The sequence below is a fragment of the Canis lupus genome, chromosome 1 (assembly GCF_003254725.2).
Source record: "Canis lupus dingo isolate Sandy chromosome 1, ASM325472v2, whole genome shotgun sequence".
Classification (NCBI taxonomy): domain Eukaryota; kingdom Metazoa; phylum Chordata; class Mammalia; order Carnivora; family Canidae; genus Canis; species Canis lupus.
Genome location: NC_064243.1, coordinates 101,764,142 through 101,789,526, shown reverse-complemented (window position 1 = coordinate 101,789,526; position 25,385 = coordinate 101,764,142). Strand labels below are relative to the sequence as shown.

The 25,385-nt window shown below is 38.6% G+C and overlaps 1 protein-coding gene across 8 annotated transcripts; it reads right to left on the bottom strand.

The window, feature by feature from the left end:
• Window positions 1–1,176: 1,176 nt before the first annotated feature.
• On the bottom strand, window positions 1,177–18,225 carry ZNF583 (zinc finger protein 583). Of its 8 annotated transcripts, none has more exons than XM_049099226.1 (5): window positions 17,693–18,225; window positions 16,331–16,425; window positions 10,142–10,268; window positions 9,756–9,854; window positions 1,177–4,170 (listed from the first exon to the last, which is right to left on the bottom strand). In XM_049099226.1, exons 2-5 carry the CDS (start codon window positions 16,337–16,339, stop codon window positions 2,696–2,698), a joined length of 1,710 nt encoding a protein of 569 aa, XP_048955183.1. In that variant the 5' UTR covers window positions 16,340–16,425; window positions 17,693–18,225; the 3' UTR covers window positions 1,177–2,695. The 8 variants fall into 8 exon arrangements, with proteins under 8 accessions (XP_048955183.1, XP_025279536.3, XP_048955227.1 ...); XM_025423751.3 differs by having other exon boundaries at window positions 17,787–18,225; XM_049099270.1 differs by having other exon boundaries at window positions 9,756–9,851; window positions 17,787–18,225.
• Window positions 18,226–25,385: the final 7,160 nt, after the last annotated feature.

Genomic DNA, 25,385 nt, shown 5'->3' with positions numbered 1-25,385 from the left:
AGAGACACAGGCAGAAGGAGAAGCAGGCTCCATGCAGGGAGCCCGACGTGGGACTCAATCCTGGGTCTCCAGAATCATGCCCTCAACTGAAGGCAGCGCTAAACCGCTGAGCCACCTGGGCTGCCCTAACTGGATTTTTGTGGATGGTGTGATGTAAGGATCCTATCCATTTACTCACAGAAGAGGGTAGACTGAAGAAGCTGTTGGCTTCCAAATAGAAAAGCATTTAATAGTCTTGTCATTGTTTCTCCTTATTTCCAACTTCCCTTCCCCAGCCTCTATACACGACCAGCTTGAAGCCTTAACTTGTCTAGGGATGTTCTGTACACAGCATTTGGGCAGAGTAGTTCCTCTTATTGAAATCCCTGTCATTCAAACATTTCAGGTCAAAGCAGCCTCTGCTACATTTCATGAATGAACACTTTTCCTCCATTTTGTCTTTTACTTGCTCAATTCTTTTCATCCATTGATGACCCTCTCCTTTTTGATCTTTGTTATCTCTTACATTGTTTTATCTACTTTATGGGATATGGAAAAAAGATAAATTTGTATGCTGTTAAGTGCAAAAAAAAAAAAAAAAAATCTTGGGTTTCCCCAGTGAAAATTCTGATATCGACAAGTTGACTTTCTGAAAATTTATACAAATTCATACTCCTACACATCAGTTCATACATGTATCTCCTTTCCTGCTTTTGCAGGAATCAGTATCAATTTGATATTGACAGATGGATAGTTCATTGATTTAACTTGTATTTCTTCCAAGTCTAGTGAGATATGTATTCATCATATATTCATCAGTCACCTGTTGCCTCTTTAAATCCTTTGCCCATGGGAATAGTAATGTCATTTTCTAAGTGATTTGTAGGAGCACTTTTATGTTAAGGGTATGAATTTCATATATGTTGTAATAATCATCTGCAATACTGATATTTAAAACCTTGTTTATACTGTCTTTGACTATAGTCAAAGTATAGCATAAAGTATAGCATAAATCTTATGCAGTCCAATCTAAATCTGTGTGTGGCTTCTGGATCTCATGTCTTGTTAGGAAGATTGTTTTCACTCTGTGATTATAAATTATATTATTATGTCTTCTAATAATTTTTTCACATTTGGATAAAAGAATGGAGGAATTGGTTTTGTACAGGACAGAATCAATTTTACCAATACTGTGAAGCCAGTGACAAATTACCTTTATTTATGTATTTTATGTGTTTGTATGAATGTATGTGTGTGTATATTCACATGCACACAATGTTTCAAACCTTAAAAAAAATATTCTTAGGATTTTGTTAAGTACAGAAAATCTGCAGATTAATTTTGGGCCTCCAACATCTTGAGAATAGTCTTCCCCTGCAGAAGGATAAACTGTCTATTCAAGTCTTCCTTTTTATCCTCCATTTCATTATTTTATTTGTACCTATATTTATATGTGAATTGGTTACTGAATTGATTGTGTATTCAAAGCCTCCAGGACTCAGGCAGTAACATAAAGCATAAAATAAGTCAGATGTAAGGGAAGGAGTGGTTTTAACTGGATAACTGGAAAACACATACCCACATAAAGATATATATATTTTTTGTATTCATTTTAAACCTGATGAGTACCAAATAAGACATGTTTGTGGGGCTCCAGTTTATGAATAGTTTTCTTTAGTTTTGATCTATAGTTTTCTTTTCCCCTGTAGTTTTGGAATTACAGATTAGGACTAGCTTAACACCTTTTTCAGTTTTAAACGACATAGATTTCATACAGTTCAACCACCTGAAAGAGAGGGCATCAAACTTATATTTTCTATTCTTTGGTGGTTGATCTTTTTCTTTTTAAAAATACCTATTTTGCCTTTGTGTAAATGTAAATGAATACATCTCAGTAAGTTCAACTTCTCACTAGTAATTTTTAAAATCTGGCTTAGAACTACTGAGTATCTAATGAAGTTGGTTTTTCTTACGAACAAAGATAATCTTACTCTATATCATTATGGACTTTAACATCAATGCTACTGTATTAGATACACTTATTACCCACCTTTAGAACAATAACTACTGTTCCTAATCAAAAATCTTTATAATCTCTTAAGTGTTGAACTGCTGCTTGTTTCTCAGATGAATCTTGCTGAGATGATCAAGTCTTGTTTGTATACCACAGTATCTTTTCATTTTATGGTAACATTTATTAACTTTATGCTAGGCACTGTGAGCAATTTACATGCATTCTTTCACTTAATTCTCCCATCAACTTTTGAGGTAGTACCATTATTATTCCCATAATATAAATAAGAAGACTGAACCTTAAAAATAACAAAATGTTTCCCTGAAACTAGAGGGCTAGAAAATGGAAAGAGCAAGGATTAAAAGCCAGATCTATTTGATGCTGGAATACGAGTTAATTCTGGATACGTATCCAAAGAATTTGGGGCAGAGCAGTCTTTTAGGCTATTTTGAGAAATATATTCTTCAACCCAAGAACTATGGGGGAACCAATGAAGGGTATCAATGAGGAAGTGATATTATCAAACTTTTAAAATACAAGTTTGACTGCTTCATAGGCAACTGACAAAGGAAATGGTAAATACAGGGAGACCAATCAGAAAGGTATTTCCATAGTCCATACTGAAATAGGACTACCAATACTGTGTACTGGATAAAGAGGATGGGATGGAAACGGATTAAAGGAATCAGATTTGAGGCATATTTAGGAGATAAAACCTACAGGTCTTGGTAACTGACTGGACATGGAGGGTAAAGGACAGGAAGGAGTCAAGAATGACTCCATAGTATGAATTCTCTCGTGTTGGGCAAGATGGGCACGCTGCCTGAAAGATTTCCTGCAATCCTTACATTCATAGGGTCTCTCTCCTGTATGAATTCTTTGATGTAGAGTAAGAGATCCACTATAGCTAAAGGCTTTCCCACAAACATTACATTCATAAGGTTTCTCTCCAGTATGAATTCGCTTATGTTGAGCAAGGCCTGCATTCTGGCTGAATGTTTTCCTACATTCCTTGCACATATAAGGTTTTTCTCCAGTATGACTTCTCTGATGTTGTGCAAGTGATGAACTATTGCTAAAGGCCTTCCCACATTCAATACACTCATAGGGTTTCTCTCCAGTATGAACCCTCTGATGTTGATCAAGATATGCAATCTGGCTGAAGGCTTTCCTGCATACTTTACATTCATAAGGTTTTTCTCCAGTATGAACTCTTTGATGTTGAGCTAGGTGTGCATATTGGCTGAAAGCTTTTCTACATTCCTTACATTCATATGGCCTCTCTCCAGTATGAATTCTTTGATGTACAATTAGGTATCCACGATGGCTAAAGGCTTTCCCACATACATTACACACATAAGGTTTCTCTCCTGTATGAATTCTCTGATGCTGAGCAAGAAATGAACCATTACTGAAGGCTTTTCCACATTCAATACATTCAAAAGGTCTCTCTCCAGTATGAACTCTCTGATGTTGAGCCAGGTGTGCAATCTGGCTAAAGGCTTTTTTACATTCTTTACACTGATAAGGTCTCTCTCCAGTATGAACTCTCTGGTGTTGAGCAAGGTGTGCATTCTGGCTGAAGGCTTTCCTACATTCTTTACATTCATAAGGTTTCTCCCCAGTATGTATTCTCTTATGTTGAGCTAGGTTTGCACTCTGGCTGAATGTTTTCCCACATTCAACACATGCATAGGGTTTCTCTCCAGTATGAATTCTCTGATGAAGAGTAAGGGATGAGCTCTGGTTGAAAACTTTCTCACATTCATTACATTTCAAAAGTTTCTTTTGTATATAAACGTTATGTTTCATTTCAACTGATTTTTTCTGGTAACTTCTCTTTTGTGGTTCATGCTTATGTACTCTTTCTTTGGTGGGACAGGTCTTTTTTATATCAAATAGTGCATCCTGATGGAAAGTTTGCCAAGATTTAGTATATTCATTACTTTGATCTTCAGTGAGGATTTCTTTATGAGTGATGATCAGTTGTCTGGAATGTACCTTCTGACTTCCTAACTGGTTCTTAAGCCAGTCCTCACTTTTACAGTCTTCTCTCAAACTGGGGCAGTCAAGGCTATAAGTAAGATGGCTTCTTCCCATTTTTACTACTTTGGATGTTTCTTCATAAATAACTTGCTTTGATGAAAATTCATTGCTTTTCAATATATACTCCCAATCTAAAAGATATCAAGAAAACAAAGGTTTTTTGTATTTGTTCATCCGAAGAGAAGAACTTCCAAACAAAAATTGAAAATAGGAAAGTTAGGGACTTAATAGTTGTAAGATGTAGTCTAAAAAGTATGAGATTATAAAGAATAAAAACTTAAAAGTTAGGATATAAATAGGAACTGAAGAAGTTACCTAAAAACAATAATTTTATATCTAATATTACAGTTTCCAAACAACTGTCCTGTCTTGCCTCAGGTTATCCTGAATTCAAGCTAAGTTCATTATTTTTTAAAAAGCCAATTCCATAATGTCAATGTGACTAAAAAACTTCCATATAAGATCCCTAGACCCAAAGATATACCAGATAATATTGGTTGCCTTAGGTTGTACATGCAACTATGGCTAAACTTTTGTAGCCTAAAAACTGTCTTTTGGGGGCACATGGCTGGCTTAGTGGAGCATGCGACTCTTTATCATGAGTTTAGGCCCCACACTGGGCATGCAGCCTACTTTTTAAAAAGTCTCTTGCCAGGCTTTTTCTATGTGATATATTCCAACCAAATGTAAACTTTTAATTGATCCCAAAGCTAAAATGCCTTCACATAAAAGCAATTTTGATTAGGGGTGCCTGGATGGCTCAGTCAGTTAAGTGTCTGACTCCTGATCTCAGCTCAGGTCTTGATCTCAGGGTCATGAAGTTCAAGCCCCACACTGGGCTCCAGGGTGTGGAGCCTACTTAAAAAAAAGAAAAAAAAAATTTTTTTTTTTTTTGTATCAAACTGCTTGATTTTTATTAACCTGCCACAGGTCTTAATTTGTTGCCTTCTTTCCATTCACCAGTCATCTATTCTGCTCGAGACTTTCCAATGGTTTCTCACATTTATAATAAAGCCAAAATTCCTATTATGCTTTACAAAACCAATGTAATACATGAACATGAATGTAAAACCTTTAATAAAATTACTGTAAATCCAATCCAGGAACTATGAAAGAAAGCATCATGATTACCAAGTAGAACTTATCCCAGGAATTCAAGATTGGTTTAATATGTGAAAAACAGTGTAATCCACCACATTAACAGATTAAAGGTGGAAAATCATATAATCATTTCAATATATGTAGAAAGAGTATTTGGCTAAATTCAACATCTATTTATTATAAAACTTGTTAGCAAACCAGGAATAGAAATATATATTGGGACACCTGGATGGCTCAGCGGTTGAGTGTCTGCCTTTGGCTCAGGTCCTGATCCCGAGATCCAGGATCAAGTCCCACATCGGGCTCCTTGTGGGAGCCTGCTTTTCCCTCTGCCTGTGTCTCTGCCTCTCTCTCTCTCTCTCTCTCTGTCTCTCGTGAATAAATAAAATTTTTAAAAGAAAAAGAAATATCAAACTGATAAAGGGCATCTATGAAACATCAACTTAATGGTGAAAGACTGAATACATTTTCCCTTAAGATTGAGAATAAGCAAGTGTATCTCTTCTTAATCATTTGATTCAGCATTGTAGAGGATGTCCTTACTATTGCATTGAGTCAAGAAAAAGAAGTTATAAGATCAGAAAGGAGGAAATAAACTGTTTGCAGATAACATGATGGTCTATGCAGAAAATCCTCAGAAACCTACAAAGTACTAGAACAGCTATTAAATAAACCTATAAGATAGTAAGATACAAAGTTAATATAAAAATCAATTTACAGGAGATCCATGGGTGGCTCAGCGGTTTAGTGCCTGCCTTTGGCCCAGGGCGTGATCCTGGAGTCCCAGGATTGGGTCCTGCATCAGGCTTTCTGCCTGGAGCCTGTTTCTCCTCCCTCTGCCTGTGTCTCTGCCTCTCTCTCTCTGTCTCTGTCTCTCATGAATAAATAAATAAATAAAATCTTTACAAAAAAAGAAAAAGACTAATAAATGGCTAAATAAACCATATTCATGAATTAAATTCAACTGATGTTAATTTGGATGTCTGTTCTTCCCAAGTTGATGTATATATAGATTCCATATAATTCAAATCAAAATCCTAGCAGGTTTCTGGGTAGAAATTCTCAACTTCATTCTAACATTTATTTGAGAATGCAAATGATCTAAGTAGTTAAAGTGATTTTACAAGTTGAACTAACTGATATCAAAAGTTACTATAAAGCTACAGTAATCAAGACTGGTACTGTTGAAATGATAGGCATATAGATTGATGTGACAATAGAGTTCAGAACTAGACCCATATAGATAAAGTCAACTGCTTTTGGTACAGAGGTACCAACAAGGTGGTATAATGTTAAGTCTTTTCAAGAAAAGATACTGGAGTTGGGGTGGTTGGGTGGCTCAGCTGGTTAAGGGTCTGCCTCTGGCTCAGATCATGATCCTGCTGTCCTAGGATCGAGCCCCACATCAGACTCCCTGGGGACTCTGTTTATTCCTCTCCCTCTGTTCCTTCCCCCGCTGGCTCATGTACTCACTCTCTCAAATAAATAAAATCTTTAAAAAAGGGGATCCCTGGGTGGCTCAGCGGTTTAGCGCCTGCCTTTGGCCCAGGGCGTGATCCCGGAGTCCCGGGATCGAGTCCCACGTCGGGCTCCCAGCATGGAGCCCGCTTCTCCCTCTGCCTGTGTCTCTGCCTCTCTCTCCTCTCTCTGTGACTATCATGAATAAATAATAATACAAAAATTTTTTTTAAAAAATCTTAAAAAAAAAAAGATACTGGAGTAACTGAAATATCCAAATGTGGGGGGGACAGACACCTAAAACCTCAAACACAAAACTTAGCTCAATGGGTCATATACCAAAATGTCAAAGCTAAAACTACAAAATGTATAGGAGAAATCAGAAGAAAATTTTTGTGACTTAAGGAATAGCAAGAATTTCCTAGATATGTCACAAAAAGTATCAAAGATGACAAATTCATTGGACTTTATGAAAATCGAAAGCTTTGGATGTTCAAAAGACAGTAGCAGAAAAACCAAAACATAGGCCAGAGTTGGCACATGTATATCCTAATATATATAAATGGCAAAAAAAAAAAAAAAAAAAAAAACTTATATGAAGACTATATAAAGAACTCTTACAATTCAATAGCAAGAAAACCAACCTAATAAAAAACATGGGCAAAAGATCTGAACACTTCATGAAAGAATGGCCAATAAACACACAAAAAGATGTTCAACATTACATCATCAGAGAATTGCATATTAAAACCACAGTGAGATACAACACCATTATAATGAATAAAAGTAAAAAACTGACAAAGATGTGAGGTTATGGAGTTAACTGGAAGTCTTATACATTGCTATTGGGAATTAAAAATAACTGAATTAAAATTCAGTTACTTTGGAAAACTGGCAGCTTCTTAAGCTAAACCTATTCCTATTGTATAACTCTTTGCACTTTTAGGTATTTACCCAAGAGAAATGAAAACATACATGCACATACAAAGTCCTGTAAATGACAGCTTCAGAGCCCCTTTATTTATAATAGCCAAAACCTAGAAACCCAAATGTGCATGAACAGATGAAAGGAAAAATAAAATGTTTACACAATAAACTACTGCTCAGCAATAAAAGGCATAAAGTATTCATACATGCAAAAATATGTATGGTTTTCAAAACTATGAGTAAAATAAGCCAGACATAACAATATATACTACATGATTCCATTTAGTTTAGATGGAAACCAGTCTAAAATGACAAAGATCATTTATTGTTTGGAGCCAGGAGTGGAGAAAAATAAACTGCAAAGAGGCAGAGGCAATCTTTCAGGGTGATGGAAATGCTCTATGTCTTGATTCATGGGTGTATACAAAGTCAGAACTCATCACATTTTATGATGTACATGGATCTGATTTACTGTATAATTCCTTAATAAAGCTATTAAGAAAAAATAGATGGAAATAAGAAAGATAAGTAAAGACAGACTTTAATAACAATAAAAAAGTAAAACTCATGTAACAAGCTCTTAACACTGAAAATAAAGACACCTTGGAACCTATGGAACATTTTACAAACACCAACTACATATTATGCCATACAAAATTCTAAGTTTTCAAAGAATTAATGCTAATTCTTATCTGATCAAATATAATAGTATGTTAATAAATCCCAAACTTTTTTTTTTTTTAAGATTTCTTTATTCATTGCAGAGAAAGAGAAAGAAAGTGAGCAAGTGTTGGGGGAAGGGCAGAGGCAGAGAGAGAGAGAGAGAGAGAGGGACATGCAGACTCCCTGCTGAATGGGGAACCCAACTCAGGGCTCAATCCCAGGACTCTGGGATCACGACCTGAGCCAAAATCAAGAGTTGGAGGCTTAACCAACTGAACCATCCAGGTGCCCGCATAAAACTACACTTTTAAACAACTCTCAAGTAAAATAAAATTTTCAAAAGTAGGTTATCTAGGAAAAAGCAATAATAAAAACATTAAATATTAGAATCTTTGGAGGATAGCTGAAGGTATATTCCGAGGAAAATTCGCAGTCCTTCAAATATTTAGTGAATAAGAGAATGAAATGAATAGATAAGCATTTATTTCAGCAAACCAGAGAACAAAACTTAAGAAAACTAGAATGATAGAATTAATGAAAAGCAGAAAATAAAGAATTGGAAAAGAGAATAATGGTAACACTAATAAATCCATAAGCTGGATTTTTAAAATAGAATTAATGACTAACTTACCTAATAATTTAAAAAATAGCTATCTAAATTAAAATTGGAAAGTACAAATATAAAAAAAATCACTTTTACTTTTACTTTATGAAAATAAATTTGATAACTAAATGAAACTATAATTGTTTAGAAAACTTAAAGTTTATAAAATTTCACCCAAGACAGAAACTGTAAAGAGATCATTTACCAGACAGAACACTGAGAAAGTTGTCAAAGATCGACTTTCCCACAAAGGCCCCAATAACCAGGGTTTATCTCAAACTATAAAACTAAGTGATCTCATCCAATCATACTAGCATCTCTAAATCAGACTTTTTTCTGAGCCTCTCCCCACCTAGTGGCATGCTGCATTTCTTCACTCAGAAGTCTCCATCTTGTGCACTATTTTCCCCCTACCAGTATATTCTTCTGACTTATTTCTATTAAACTTATTTTCAGTTACCCAGACTTGAATAACTGGAAATCTTTCTTTGATGATTAATAAGCTTCTGAATAACCTCAAGAATTTAACAGAATGATTTTGTCAAAGTAAAAACTCACTGATCTTGGTAAAAGAATAAGTGAATAAATGAATCAAACCTTCACTCTAAAAGGAATGAGTGACTGAAAAGGAAAAAAAAAAAAACTGACATTGCTGTCTAGATTTTTAAAAAATATGATGGAGCAACCCCTGCAAAACTAAAAACCAAGAACAAACAGACACTGACATCTTGGACCCAGAGAATAGGAAAAGGTTGTCAGAGAAGACAGTAATTTGTGAGAGAATATATACAAAGACAGTAAGTTAGGGAGTTCATGCCAATGGCACCTCAGTGCTTCCTACCAGACCTTGAGCCTTTAAGAAAAATTACCCACAAAATATCAATTATAAGCTGGAACCTCTCAGAATAGTTGAGTTTTTCCTTGCAATGTCCTCTTCTACCTCCCTAGGTCTTTCTCACTCACCAGGGCATGGGCCTCTTGTCCCTTCCTTCTTCACCATCCAGGGTTCTTTTCCTTGTTCCAATAATGAGATCACATCTGGCTTAGAAACTGAAACTCCTGCTTATAAGAAATAAAAAGGGAATTAGCCAGGCCCATAAATCAGATCAAGGTACTTGGTCATCAGAAAGTCAAGGGTATTAAGAAGGGAGTAGAGGAAGAGGTGAAGTAGTCTCAAGAATGGGGAAGATGAAGTTGTATGAATAGTCCAATGAAGCTGCCAGTTCTACAACACTCAACCTATTTTGGGGAGCACAAGAAGGGGAAATTTATTGAAGTACATCAGAGGCTTCCCCAACACTGGAAAGCAGCCCTATGTGCAGATTCTGAATTCTGGGGAACCTCCTTACCCAGTGATACCAGGCTCCTATAGTTCTCCAACATCACCTTTCTGTACAAATTCCTCTGACCAGGGTTCAGCCATTCCCACTCCTCTTGAGAGAAATCTACAGCCACATCCCCAAATGTCACCAAATCCTGAAATGACATAAACATATTCTTTTATGCTCAACTAGTGTTCTTCACCTCAGACTGGCATAGTTTGAAGAGTTAAACTGTACTTTTCGAGAGAAATATTGTATATAGCGAAATCTTCTGGCAGTATCTTAGGTTCTGTGCAACATATATCAAGCAGTTGCTAAAATGACTTCTCTGTGCTTAGTTTTAATATTGTCATGGAAAGTATGCAGTTTCTAACAGTCTCTACTGAGGGGGAAAAGAGCAAGCAAGTAAACAAGAGCAAAATAATTGTTATTCATACTAAATGCTAATGCATTTGTCAATATGGAAAATCAGGATAGACTAGAGCAGTGAAGAAAGGCTTTAAAAGAAGCAGCAGGAATAGGAGTTTAGCCCTATGAATTTTATATGGTCTAAATCTACAATTTCCAAACTCCTCAATGGAATGGCCAATGTTCTAGCTTTATCAAGTGGGAACATAAATAAATGTTTATAATATAGGTAATAAAAACACGACACTACACTACAAGTATAACAAACAAGTGTATGCCGTAACAGAACAATCGGGGCAATAAAAGATGATCTAACAGCTCCTGATAACTCTGCTGAGTTTCAGACAGTTTGGTAATTTCTCATGTAGAGACAAAATAATAGTATTTTTAAGCACTATTTATGAACATTTCAGATGGGCACCAAAAAATCCCTATAGTTCTCACTAGAGGAACATACCCAATTGTGCGGATCTAATGAGTGAGAGTTTTTGGTAAAGGACAGTTCACAAGTAATACTATGTTGAATTAAGGATCTTTATAACATAGAATAAGACCAAAAAAATAAAAAATAAAAAAATAGAATAAGACCTAGTGTAAAAATTCCAAATGTGTGCTCTTTCTAATGAGGTAAATCTGCTCCAGACTTATCCGGGCTTGCATGTGGTTTGCTATATGCTTCTTAGGTTTGGCATGTCACAGAGCAAAGCCTACTCTTTATTTGAGCTGATACAATAGATGCACTTAATGGTACACATCTGAAGAGCTGAACTGACTTGTTAAATATTAAACTACTGACACAGTGGTTGGGAAACAGCTAGTGCACTGAGCCCTTCTAGTGACCATTCCAGATCTCCCCACAACCCAGCAACTTAAGGGGAATGCCCAGCACAGCAGAAGCCTCCAGTATCCCAGCTAGGGTAAGTTCTGGTGTGTGCCCTTGCCCTACTGGTTATCAAATATGAACATCACTCCTATTAAATGTGACTCTGCAGAGTAATGGTCCTATTGAAGATTTATTTAAGCACATCAATGATACTATGCAGCAATATTTTTATTTTTTATTTTTTAAAGATTTTATTTATTCATGAGACACACACACACACAGAGGCAGAGACACAGGCAGAAGGAGAAGTAAGCTCCATGCAGGGAGCCTGACGTGGGACTCGATCCCAGGTCTCCAGGATCGCCCTGGGCCGAAAGTGGTGCTAAACCGCTGAGCCACCTGGGCTGCCCCTGCAGAAATATTTTTAATGGAAAAAATGAGTCAATATGTGAACTGCTAGTGCCCAAGTAATGGATAAAAATATTTAAGGAGGCTATAAGGGAAGCAGAATTATGCCTTCAAAGAATGTCAGTTATGTCATCAGCTTGATTCTTACAGGCCTCCATCTCTAAAATACTTAATAAAGGGAAATATGGAAAGTGAGTAAAGGCTTCAGGGAAGGAGGGGAACACAGACCGAGTCTTAAAAGATAAAACTTGTCCTAGATAAGGCTGGGTACTGTCAATCGTCAATGCTATTAAACACTTCAAGGTGGCTTAGTCAGTTAAGCGTCTGCCTTTGGCTCGGGTCCTGATTTCAGGGTCTTGGGATCATGCCCCATGTCAGGCTTCCTGCATCTCCCTATCCTCTGCCCTTCCATACCTCTTGTGCTCTCTCTTTTTCAAATAAATAAATAAAATCTTAAAAAAAAATAAAACTCAAACACTTCAAACTAACATTTTATTCAAATGAAAGTGTTCTACATACCTTTCCTTTGTAAACAGAGGTGAGGCAGCTTTTGCTAGGTAAAGTTCTTTAAAGACCTTTTTTTTAGGTGCACACATAAACTAATGGTTTCAACTGTCTGACCTTTTCCTCTTGGCCAATGGGACTTGAATATCTTTCAAATACTTTAATATTTATTTTAATTTGAGCAAACAGGTACTTCATACAATTTGTAATCATTAAAGAAGCTTAGCAAATAATGTCCAGTATTTCTACCCTTAGTGATTTTTTTCCTTTTTATAAAAGTTAAAAGAATTGCAAGTCCTCCATCCCTACAACTATCCACCATGTCACCCCACTTCCTAAAAGCAATCTAAATTTATAGCTAGTATATATTTGTCCAAATGTTTCCTTATACAGACATGTTGATGATTATCCATATTCACTTTAACATTTTTGTTAGATGGATAGCAAACATTACATGGTATAAATATGCTATATCTTATATACTAATGCCTTGTTTATTTTCATTTACATGAATCTTAATTTTTCACTATGATGTAAGAATAGTTGATGCTATTTATAAACATTAAAGTGCAGTTCTCATATACTACTACTTTATGTTAAGAATTCAACAGAGGTCTCTAATTATTTCCTTAAAATAAATCCTAGATCTTCTCTCCACTTAGACTGAGATTTCCCAAACTTACTTAACCTCATAAAAAATTTAAAATTACACTATTTTGACCTAGCAAGAATAGGAGCTAATGAAAAGTTCGTTCATGCTGGGGAAAAAAGTGTTGACCTGCCCTCAAAGAAATACTAATTGTTTTACGAGTAAAAGGAAACTGGAAGAAAATGGAAATGAAATCAATATGAAATCAAGAGCCCCAAAGGAATAACTATAAATATAATATCTACTACTAATAATAAATTAGAGTTGACAGTAAGACTATAGGGGTCCCATCTTGCTCAGAAAGTGTAAGAATGCTAATTATAGAGGGAAGATTACAGAAGGAAGAGAGAAGATAATTACATAATGAGAAACAGGTAAATATCCTATAATGGTAACTAAAAGAATAATAATGTATAATTAACAAGATAATAAGGAGAAAGTACTTGATTTAACCAAAAGAAAGCAAAGAAGAAGAAATAAAGGAACAAAGAATGATGGAATAAGTAGAAAACAAACTGCAATATTATAGACTTAAACACAAATATTCAGTAATTACATTAAATGTACCAGGCACTAATTAAAAGACAAAGATTCTTAGACTGGATTTCTTAAAAAAATCAATGTTTGAAGGAGACGTGGGATTTTGGGAGGCACAGGGAATCATGGAAGGTACACAGGCCACTCAAGTGCCTTGCTAGGAGTATAGAGAATCATGGCAAGCATAGAGATTATGACAGGCACACAGCTAACAACCAACAAAGTGCTGTTTTTAAGAGGTGCACTTTAAATATAATCTTTAGAAACAAGAGGCTTTCAAAAGTGCTTTAAAAGTATACTTGGATTTAATAAAAATGCAGTTTCCTGGGGCCTACCATCAGAGATTCAGAAGGTCTGGGGTGGGGTCCCAGAAATACCATTTGGACTGATGGGCTCTGTCTATTCTATACATTAAATACATCTATATACATCTATACCTCTGCTTTCTCTTTTTCCATTACCAATTTAGCAGCAGGAGAAAAGAGGTAGGTGGTTCTTCCCTCTCTGGTCTCACTCATAGATGAGGAATTCACAATCTTGTTCATTTATATATTAATTTGACAACGATTTGCTGAATGCCTAGTACTTACAATGCTCCAAGCTTTGGGAACATAGAGGTGAACAAAATATAGTCCCTCTGCTTGTGGAGTTAATATTCTAACAAAGTAGAAAGACATTAAACATCAGGTATACAATGTCAGGTAGTGTTAAACACTAGGACAAAAAACAAAGTAAGGTGATTTAGAGTGACAAAGTTGTTTGTTTTAGATAAGATGGCCACGGTAAACCTCAATGAAGTAGTAATATTTAAACAACAATCCAAAAGTGAGAGATAAACCATGCCAATATCTAAGGGAAGAGAATTACAGAAGAGGGAGGACCAAATGCAAAGGTTCAGAGATAGGAAAGAGCTTAGTAAGCTTGAGGAACAACTGACCAGTGTGACTGCAACACAGAAAGGTAAAGACTTGGAGAAATGGGTTCAGGAGTAGGGTAGCCAGGAGCTGATCATACAAGGGCCTTACAAACTGTGGAGAGGACACTGGATTTCATTCCTAGTAAAATGAGAAGCCAATGAGGTTCCAGGCAAAGGGAAACTCATCACTGTTCCACAGTCCTTCATTACTTTCTACCACCCTCTTCAAATTATCATTCACCATCATCTATTTATACTGACCCTCAACATATATTACAACTTCCTGCATCTGATATAATCACTAACTGGTGACATAGGCATGTCCTTTTCCTCACAGGCCTGTTTTTCCTCATCTGTAAAATGAGTGACATGGACAAGATCACTGACCACTGACCACAAGATCACTTCCACTAGGAAGATTCCTGGCTATTATTTTATTAGCCTAGATCTGTGCTGCCCAATACACTAGCTACTAGTCACATGTGGCTATTTTTTTTTAATATTTTATTTATTGATTCATAGACACAGAGAGAAAGAGGCAGAGACACAGGCAGAGGGAGAAGCAGGCTCCATGCAGGGAGCCTGATGTGGGACTCGATCCCGGGTCCCCAGGATCACACCCCAGGCTGCAGGCAGCGCCAAACCGCTGTGCCACCAGGGCTGCCCTACATGTGGCTATTTAAATATAAATCAAATATTAACGATTCAGTTCCTCAGTCACACTAGTATATCTAAGTGTTCCACAGCCACAGGTAGCTACTGTATTGGACAGTGCAGATACAGAACATTTCTATCATCAATCATCACAGGAAGTTCTACTGGACAGAGCTGCTCTAGTGGTTTTCTGCTTCTGGTTCATCTTCCTCTTTACAGCCATTCTCTATATTTTCATCCAACAGTTCATATGGTTTTATTTTTTACATTTAACCTACAGAATATATTTAACTCAATGTGTGTTTTCTAAATGAATAATCCATTCTGTCTCCACTGATTTGAAATACTATCACATCATATAATAAATTAGTAGACATTAAACTACATGAAAACAAAGACATTGTTTGTTTTCATTTACCACAGTACTGTCTGCATTTAGTATATAATAAGTCTTTAATAACTCTATGTTCAGTGAATGAATAAATATATTCCATTCTTATTTATACTTGTATTTGTTTCTGGACACTTTATATTGATCTCTTCATTTGTTTCTTCTGCCTCCCATTCCATACTATGTACTTTTTTTTTTGTATTGTTTTCATTATAGATGTGTATGCCACCATTTAAAAATGTAGATTCAAGTACTCTCTTGTTTTTTCAGAAAATGTCCTATTTTTCCATAAGTAATTCCACTAATCTTAGCTGGATGACCTAGAATATGCTAGCTGTAGCCTACTATTAATTCAGAATGTCCCTATGTCAGGACCTTATTACTCCCATGGATCCCTATTCTTCAAAACCCAGAGTATCTTGGAAAAAAATCCGTGCCCTAGCTGACCCTCACTTTAATACTCAAAACTCAACACATACTCTTCTTCAAGATCACCTTGAGCAAAGGATCTTGTCATGTGCTATGACCAGGACTGTCCAATAGCCCTTGTCTTGCCTTCCTCCCAAACTTAAGTCTGTGAAGAAGCTCTAAGCTAATGGTCACATCAGAATACACCATGACCTCAATAAATCAAATCCCTTACATTGAAGGCTATCATATCCCACTAAGGAGTGCATTTTTGCTTCCTGAGAGCTCCTGACAGAAAACCTAACCTGTAGGAGTGCTATTTCTTGAATGAAGATGAAAATGCTGATTGAGGAAAAAAAGCTCGCTGGGCTTTGGGGAACCTCCTTTACTGGACTGGGAGAATATGAGACAAAGTCACTTGAATGGGGCTTTATTAGCTGGGGAATTTCAGAAGAAAAGCAAGATGTTCTTATGAAACCTAAAAAACAAAGCAGAAGGGAGAAGAAATCTTTCTTTACCTTGGACATGGCTTTAAGAATTTAAGAATTTATGACTTCCTCTGTCCTCCTACTTCAGGCTCCTCACTGGAAAGGCAGTGTCTGGAAAAATAGACCTGGAGAGAGGAAGAAACCATAAATGGTACTATCAAGTAAGGATTATTTCCCCCCTTCACATATGAAAGTTGCCTATCAATGACATTATCGAAATTTTCCGAGGTTTTGTGGTAATAAATGAGTCCAACTGGAATCTAGATCTGACTTTTTATAGTCTTCCCACCAAATAATGATGGTAAAAGAGAATATGTTACCACCCTTACTACAAAACAAGATAAAGCTACAAACAATGCCTCAGAAAAAAACATCTTTACACAGGGTAGGCATCAGTGGGGTCCTGTGGTCTGGAGGACACTGAGCAAAAGAGAACGCTCTGCTTGAAGTCCTGATTTATGACAAACTGCACCTGTAAACCAATCTCTTAACTTTTCTGAGCAATTTCCTCAAAGAGATGAAGGAGGGGACTATGCATTAACAGTCACAGAAACCCCTAATCATGAGTTATTTTCCACTAAACCTCTCTGCCTTGGAGACTAAGGCAGAAGCAGCATAATGGTAAGAACCACTAGGTTCTTAGGATCAGAACACCTCCCCTCAGATAACCTGTCTACCACTCACTAGCTCTGCAACCTCCATGATTTAGATAACCGCTCCAATCCTCAGTTTCCTCATCTGTGAAATGGTACCCATTCCCTATTAATGGTTGGGAGGATCCTGAGATGATTCATATGAAGCATTTAGCATAGTGCTTAGCACATCCTTTGGGCTCAGTAAACACCAGTCCTGTGTTTATGTTCATAAATAGCACACGGCAGGCCTCTCTTCTTCCTCTTCAATTCCTCACATAGGGCAGAACCTAGGAGAGGAAGGGAAAGACCTTCCTTCTGTGCCATGGAGGGCTAAAGTCCTGCAGCCTCCTCTGCTGTGCTCCAGAGCTGGGGCGGCGGCTCCCCTCTCCTTCCCACTCAGGTGTTCTCCATCATCTCGGCCCCTCCCAGGCTCTCCTAAACGACAGTCTCCCCAGGCACCCAGCATGTCGCCCTCTCACTGCAGGAGCCACACAATCCTGGAGCTGGCATCCATCACCTCACAGTGGGTCGCACCGTCACAGAACATAATGTCACACAACCTCACGGGGTCTCACGACCTTACAGCCGCACTCACCGCCGCTGTCATAATCTCAGACGTTCGCACAGTCACAGGGGCACGCACACGGTGACACACACGGCATATACACGGTGTCACACGAGAACACACACACGGTGACACGGTGTCACACACAGAAGCACGGACACGGTGACAAGGGGGTCACAGGGGCTCACACACAGTGACACCCTCTCCCACGGTCATAGGCCCCTTCGCATATCCGCTCTTTTCCCGCAGGCCCGCCAGGGCTCACGCCCGCCCGCGGCGTGCTCACCGCCTCCTCCCTGCGGGTTGGCAACTCCCGCCGCGCCGTTGCCTCCTGGAGCCCAACGCCCCGAGGGCCGGGGCGGGGCCTCGCTCTCGGCCTCACCGGCGGGCTCACAAAGGCGCCGCGACGCTCGGGCGGGCAGCGGGGCCGGCCGCAGGGGCCGCTGGGAAATGGAGTCCAGGCCGGGCGCGGCGCGGGGCATCCTGGGGCGGCCCTTCGGAGGCGCGGACCCGGCCGGTGGTTCCTGCTTCCGCCCGCAGTCGTGTGACGCGTTCCCCCAGCCTGGGAGCTCCCACTTCAGAACCAGGGCCGCGTCAACCCCGTCCAGCCGACCGAGTCCCGCCCAGGCTTGGACGGGACGGCTCGGAGTACGCGGGCGCAGCGGGCCGGTCCCAGTAGGCGCTCAAGCCTGGGTACGCGCCGGACACGCGTGCAGAGCGGGGCGGGGATGCGCAGGCGCAATGGGCGAGGTGGGGGGCTGCGCAGGCACAGTGGGCGGGGTTGCGCGGGCTGGGCTGGAAGGGATGCAGGAGTGGAGCTGGCTACTCTGCGCGAGCGTCCCGATCCCCAGCTGCAGGGGGCGGGGGCCTCTGGAAGGTGTGCGAGTGGGTCAGAGCATCGCGTGCCGGGGTTCTTAACGCTCTTTCCTTAGCGTCTTTCCTCCACTTATTGGGCGCTTACTGTATGCCAGGCACTGTTAGAGGCTCTGGGGACACACCTGAACACGTAATAACGATTCTCCATTCTCAGGCTGACATTTTAATTCAGGAGAAATTAAATAGAAAAGGAAAAAAAATAGAAAAGATATATACCTGGAAATGATACGTGTTATAAAGAAAAATAGCAGTTTATGGGTCATACTTTCCGTTCTACCTACCCTATTGTTCCTGTATTTCAACCTTTGAAATATTTCATTAACTCCTAATAATGTTTCAACCCTTCCGAAATTGGGTTATGCCTTTATGTGCTTCCATGCAACTCGTCTCGCCAGAGGCACGATGACAAAAAGCATAGGAGATGGGAACTTTTAAACTGAGGAAATTTTTAAAACGCAACTACAGTCTCAGAAGATCTTTGAAACAATTATAGTAATAAAACGTTGACTATAAACAATATGGCTATGAGTAGAGTATGATTAACAGTACATCTATAGGTTTGAAAATCATACAACGTAATAAAAATTGTGCGGTGATGAAGCAATATCTCCAAATACTTGAGTTCTGTGTTTTTTAAAGGAGGAACAAAGCTGTTACAGTTGAACTAAGACAGCAATATTGGAAAAACGTTCCAGTGTAAAAAGTAAAAGGAACACAGTCAACGAAAATGAAGTCGGTTTTGTGTTTGAATTTTGAAATTCTGAATATCTTCCTCATTGCTTTTTCAGACCGTAGAGACAAACCTTATGTAAGTTAAGACGTATCAGTAAACTTCCAGGTTTTTGCAGCCTTTTCCACATTTCACAAATGTATAGAGATAGAGTATCTTTTTTTTTAAGTTTTATTTTATTTTATTTATTCATGAGAGACACAGAGAGAGAAGCAGAGACAGAGGGAGAAGCAGGGAGCAGGAGGTGGGACTGGGTCCCAGGACCCCCCGAATCAGGACCTGAGCTGAAGGCAGACACCCAATCACTGAGCCACCCAGGCGCCCCAGAGATAGGGTATATTTTATCCGGAAAATTTGTGGTAAGTTTTCATTCCAGCCATTATCTTTTAGGTTTCTTCTGTTGGAAAAAACCCTCTACAAAGCTTGACAGTAGTCACTAAGTGAATCAAATTTATTTTGATATAAGAAATACATTAATTTCAAACGGTAATCAACAGATGTCTCCCCAGCAACTAAATTTAATGTCCTAATCTAATCACATAATCTTCAGAAGCAGAAATAAATATAGACTACTGAGAGATGGAAGGACCTACTTATTTTGTCTTTAATTGTCACAATGAAGATGCAATATATTTATTTTTTCATTGGTGATTACTGGAGCAAATTTAAGTCTAATTTAAAAAAATAAATAAATCTAATTTTTTAAGAAGCATGAGGTTAAAGTTCTCTCTGTCTTTTTTTTTTTTTTTTTCCTTTTTGGCTATGGATGTCTAATGGCTCCAGCACTATTTGTTGGAAAGTCTATCCTTCCTCCATTAAATTGCTTTTGTACCTTTGTCAAAAATCAGTTCAGGGGCACCTGAGTGGCTCATTCGTTTAAGTGTCCAACTCTTGATCTCAGCTGAGGTTATGATCTCAGGATTGTGAGATGGAGCCTCGCATGAGACTCCACACTAGCCGTGGAGCCTGCTTAAGATTCTCTCTCCCTCTCCCTCTGCCCCTCCTCCTCTGGTTTCTCTCTGTCTGAAAAGAAAAGAAAGAAAAGAAAAGAATTAGTTCAGATATCTAACAAGGATTTGTATCCATAATATGTAAAGAACACTTACAGATAACACAAACACAAATAACAGTTTAAAAATCCGCAAAGGAATTGAATAAACATTTCTCCAAAGAAGATAGACAAATGCTCCATAAGTACATAAAAAAGTGCTCAACAGGGATCCCTGGGTGGCGCAGCGGTTTGGCGCCTGCCTTTGGCCCAGGGCACGATCCTGGAGACCTGGGATCGAATCCCACGTCGGGCTTCCGGTGCATGGAGCCTGCTTCTCCCTCTGCCTGTGTCTCTGCCTCTCTCTCTTTCTCTCTCTCTGTGACTATCATAAATAAATAAAAATTAAAAAAAAAAGTGCTCAACATTCATAGCCCTTGGGAAATACATATCAAAACCACATTGGCATACGACTTCACATTCACTTGGATGGCTAAAATCAAAGTTAGATAACAAATATGGGCAAGGATGTGAAAAATTTAACCCTCATAACATTGCTGGTGGGAAGTTAAAATGATGCAGCTACTTTGGAAAATGTTCTAGAAATTCCTCAAAAAGTTAAACATAGAGTTACCGTATGATCCCAGCGATTTCAGTCCTATGTATATACCTAAGAAAAACGAAAACATCCATACATGCAAAAGTTAGTAGACAAATGTTCATAGCAACATTATTCATAGTAGCTAAAGAGTGGAAACAGCCCAAGTGCCCATATTATTCAGCCATAAGTGATAAGAATAAAGAAGTGCCAGTATACATTCTACATGGATGAACCTTGAAAACATTATGTGAGAGGAGCCAGTAACAAAGGATCATGTATTGTATGAGTCTATTTATGTGAAATAACCAGAATAAGCAAATTCACAAAGACATAAAGCATTTTAGTGGTTAGTTAGGGCTGAAGGGAGTAGATAAAGAATGACCACTAATGGATACAGGATTTCTTTTTGTGGCAACAAGCATTTTACAGTTAGACTGTGGTGAGTTACACAACCCTATGAATATACTAAAAAAATGTTAAATTGTACACTTTGAATAGGAAAATTGCATGGTGTGTGAATTATATCTCAATACAATTGTTAGAAAATGGCTGAGGGGTGTCTGGGTGGCTCAGTCAGTTATATGTCCCATTCTTGATTCCAATTCAGGTCATGATCTCAGGGTTGTGGGGATCAGGCCCAGCATGGGCTCCATGCTGGACATGGAGCCTGCTTAGGATTCTTTCTCTCGCTCTCCCTCTGCCCCTGCCCCATTTGCACTTGTGCACACACTCTCTCTCTCATAATAATAATAATAATAATAATAATAATAATAATAATAATAATAAAAAGTAAAAAATTAGTTGAGCGTATTTATGTGGGCTTACTTCTAGATTCTCTTTTGTTCCTCTGACCGATGTTTATATCCCTTTGTCTATGCTTCATGGCCTCGATTACATGTCCATTTATACATTGCCTTGTACCAATAGAGTAAGTACTTATATTGGGTAATTTCGCCCACTTTATTCTTTTTTGTCAAAATTATTTTAGCTATTTTTGAGCCTATGCTTTTCCATGTTAATTTTATTATTTTTTAAAGATTTCATTTATTTATTCTAAGAGACACACAGAGAGGGGATCGCTGGGTGGCTCAGCGGTTTAGCGCCTGCCTTTGGCCCAGGGCATGATCCTGGAGTCCCGGGATCGAGTCCCACATTGGGCTCCCTGCATGAAGCCTGTTTCTCCCTCTGCCTGTGTCTCTGCTTCTCTCTGTGTGTCTTTCATGAATAAATAAATAAAATCTTAAAAAAAAAAAAAGACACACAGAGAGAGGCAGAGACATAGGCAGAGGGAGAAGCAGGCTCCTTGCAGGGATCGTGATGCAGGACTCAATCCTGGATCCTGGGATCACAGCATGAGCAGGATTCGGTCCCAGGACCCAGGATCATGCCCTGAGCCAGAGGCAGACGCTCAATCTTTGAGCCATCCAGGTGTCCCAATATTACATGGGGCTTGTGATTGGCATGGGTGGGGAGTGGGGAGTCTGGAGTCTGTTGGGACTGAGCCCTTAGTCTGTGGGATCTGATACTATCTTTGGGTAGATAGCATCAGAATTTAGTTAAATTGTAGGACATTCAGCTAGTGTTGCAAAATTGCTTGATGTGTGTGTGTGAGGGGAACTCTGACATATCTGGTGTCAGAAGTATACTGAGATGTTCTGTGTGAGTAGTAAAGGAGAAATACAAGAGGAAGAGTGTAAGTTGCCTTTACAATAACTTAACAAAATATGTCTGATGCATTTAAAACAGTGTTAAGAGAACTTTATAGCACTAAATTGCTTACATTAGAAATCAGGAAAGGTCTCAAGTCACTATTCTAAGTTCCTACCTCAAGAAACTAGAAGAGAGGGATCCCTGGGTGGCTCAGTGGTTGAGCGTCTGTCTTCGGCTCAGGGCGTGATCCCGGAGTCCCAGGATCAAGTCCCACATCAGGATCCTTGCATGGTGCCTGCTTCTCCCTCTGCCTATGTCTCTGCCTCTCTCTCTCTCTGTCTCTCTCTCTGTCTCTCATGAATAAATAAATAAAATTTCAAAATAGAAATATTACAGATAACATTGATTCATCACACTTTGCAGCATAACAAATTGGAAAGAGATTGAAGTAAATGCATTTTTTAACACCCAGATAAAATTCTACAGAAAAATAAAGGTATACATTTATAATTTAGGGTAGAAAAACAACTTTTGAGCAAAAAAAGTAGAGAGGATGAATGAATAATATTGATTTGCCTCTACATAACAGAATATAAACTAGCTACATGATAAAAATATTTCCTAGCTTAATATTTTAGCCCAGACACTGCCCCTAAAATGGTACTCAATATTTGCACCTCTTTGTCTCATAGACACTTCAAACTATCATACTCCCAACCAAATCCCCAATCTTATCTCCAAAGATGTACTCCTCTCCAGCTGTTCCTATCTTGGTTAATGACATTTGCTCTTCCAGTTATTTTAACTAATTAATATATTTTTTTGTTCTTCCAGTTATTAATCTCAGAATTCCCTGGTGTGATCTTTCACCACTGCTCTTTCTCTAGCTATTTCACCCAATAAATCAGCCAATCCTGTTACTACACTTCCACCTTTAAAATATATACAAAATCCTGGGGAACCTGGGTGGCACAGTTGGGTAAATATCTGCCTTCCAGGCAGATCATGATCCCAGGGTTCTGGGGCCAGGCCCCAAGTCAAGCTCCCTGGTCAGCAGGGAGCCTGCTTCTCCCTTTCCCTCTCCACATTGTGCTAGTTCTATCTCTAATAAATAAATAAAGTCTTTAAAATAAATAAAATAAAAAATTCCACCCCCTTTCACCTCCTTAATTTTGTTCCCAGATTAGGCCTGAGGTGGACATTCAGGGAAAGAATGAGATGGTTGGCCTGGAGCAACAGCCGCTTATGGGAAATGTAGGTCTTGACCCCACAAGTCAGGACAAGCAGAGAAAGCAGCTCAGTTTATATAAACTACCTGATATCTGAACCCAGTCTGGCCATAATGGCAGGCTATTGCACCTGTCCTATGTGGTGATCTGGGGCTTCATGCCTTCAAATTTGTTCCCAGTTAGGTCATCCACCTGCCTAATGCTAACGGCCTCCAGAGGCCCACCAAACCATCCACCCTACAAGCCTGACCAAAGGCCCTGATGTTAATTTCATCCTCTATGGTCATTTCTTGGAAATGTCTGGCCTACCACAAGCCTGAAAGGGCCCAGTGATCTTCTTCTCTGGGAACCCTCACACCCTATCTCTTCCAGGTCCCAGCCCAGATTCTTTGGTTCTGTTTCCATGAAGAGTCGTGAAGCAAATGTCTGTCTCCAAAGATGCTTTCCTCTAAGGTTCCACCACATTGGCTCCTCCATAATTCAGAGGGCAGAGGTAGAGTTTCTTCCACCCGCAGGTACTGAGGTCTTGTTTCATGGAAATACCAACTCCTCTTCCACACTCTGTCCCATAAATATAGTCACTTTGGTTTCCTGAAACTATTGGTTTGTGTCAACTTAGCTAATCAGTGCTCTGTCTTGGTTCCTCCTCTGTACTTTGTGGAATGTAATATGTCTTCAGAGAGAAAGCCATTGCAATTATAGGATCTCATTTATTTCTCTTCTCTCAGGGATCAAAGTCTTGTACTACTTGTCCAATATCTGAAAAGACTTGTTTCCTACACATTATCTAGTTTTGTTATCATGTGCTTTCCTTGCCCCAGTCCTAGAATCAGATACTTCAAGAAGCTTTGGTTTCTTTTCTTAGAGAATGGTATTTAGAAACCAAGGTCTGGGCACTAGGTTTATGCTCATTACTTCAAGGCATCATTCACCAAATAGAAACAGAAAATACAAAACCACATTTTTTGAAAAGAAATAGTTAAGACTTTAATGAGGAAATTCAAGTTTTATTTTAAACGTTTTTGTTTTACAGAAAAGCTGCAAAGATAGTACAGAGTTCCCAATTACCCTGTACCTAGTTTCCCCTATTATTAACATCTTATGTTAGTATAGTGCTTGTGTTACAATTAATGAACCAACATTGATATGTTATTATTAACTAATTTCCATACTTTATTCATATGGAGTTTTCCTAGGTTGTTTTCTTCGTTTTTAGATTTTGTTTATTCATGAGAGGCACACAGAGAGGGGCAGAAACACAGGCAGAGGGAGAAGCAGCCTCTATGCAAGGAGCCAGATGTGGGACTCCATCCCAGGACTGCGGAATCACGCCCTGAGCCAAAGGCAGGTGCTCAACCACTGAGCCACTCAGGCATCCCATTTTTCATAGTTTTTAATGTAATGCCCTTTGTCTGTTTCAGGATCTCTTTCAAGATACATTATTTTTAGCAGTCACACTCTCTTAGGCTTCTCTTCATTGTAATGGTTTCTCAGACTTTCCTGGTTTTTAAAAACCTTTACAGTTTTGAGGAGTTCTGGTCAGGTCTTTTTTTTTTTTTTTTTTCTGGTCAGATCTTATGTAGAATGTTCCTGAATTGGTATTTGTCTGATGTTTTCTTATTACACTAGGGTATGTGTTTTGGAGAGTGAGACCACAGAGGTTGAATGCCATTTTCATAATATATCATCAAGAGTATGAACTATCAATATTGATGTTAACCTTGAGCACCTGAGTTAGATAAGACACTCAAATTTTAAATCATGAGTTTATATCAATCCAACATCACAGGTTCTTCCTTACCTTCCATCAC

Excerpts from the sequence above, each read along its gene's own strand:
- ZNF583 (XM_049099226.1), bottom strand. Across the intron at positions 9,855-10,141 it reads TAGGAGCCTGGTATCACTGG|CAGGAGTTTCAGTTTCTAAG; the intron begins GTAAGGAGGTTC and ends ATTTCTTATAAG. Across the intron at positions 4,171-9,755 it reads GACAAGAGGCCCATGCCCTG|ATTGGGAGTATATATTGAAA; the intron begins GTGAGTGAGAAA and ends GATATCTTTTAG.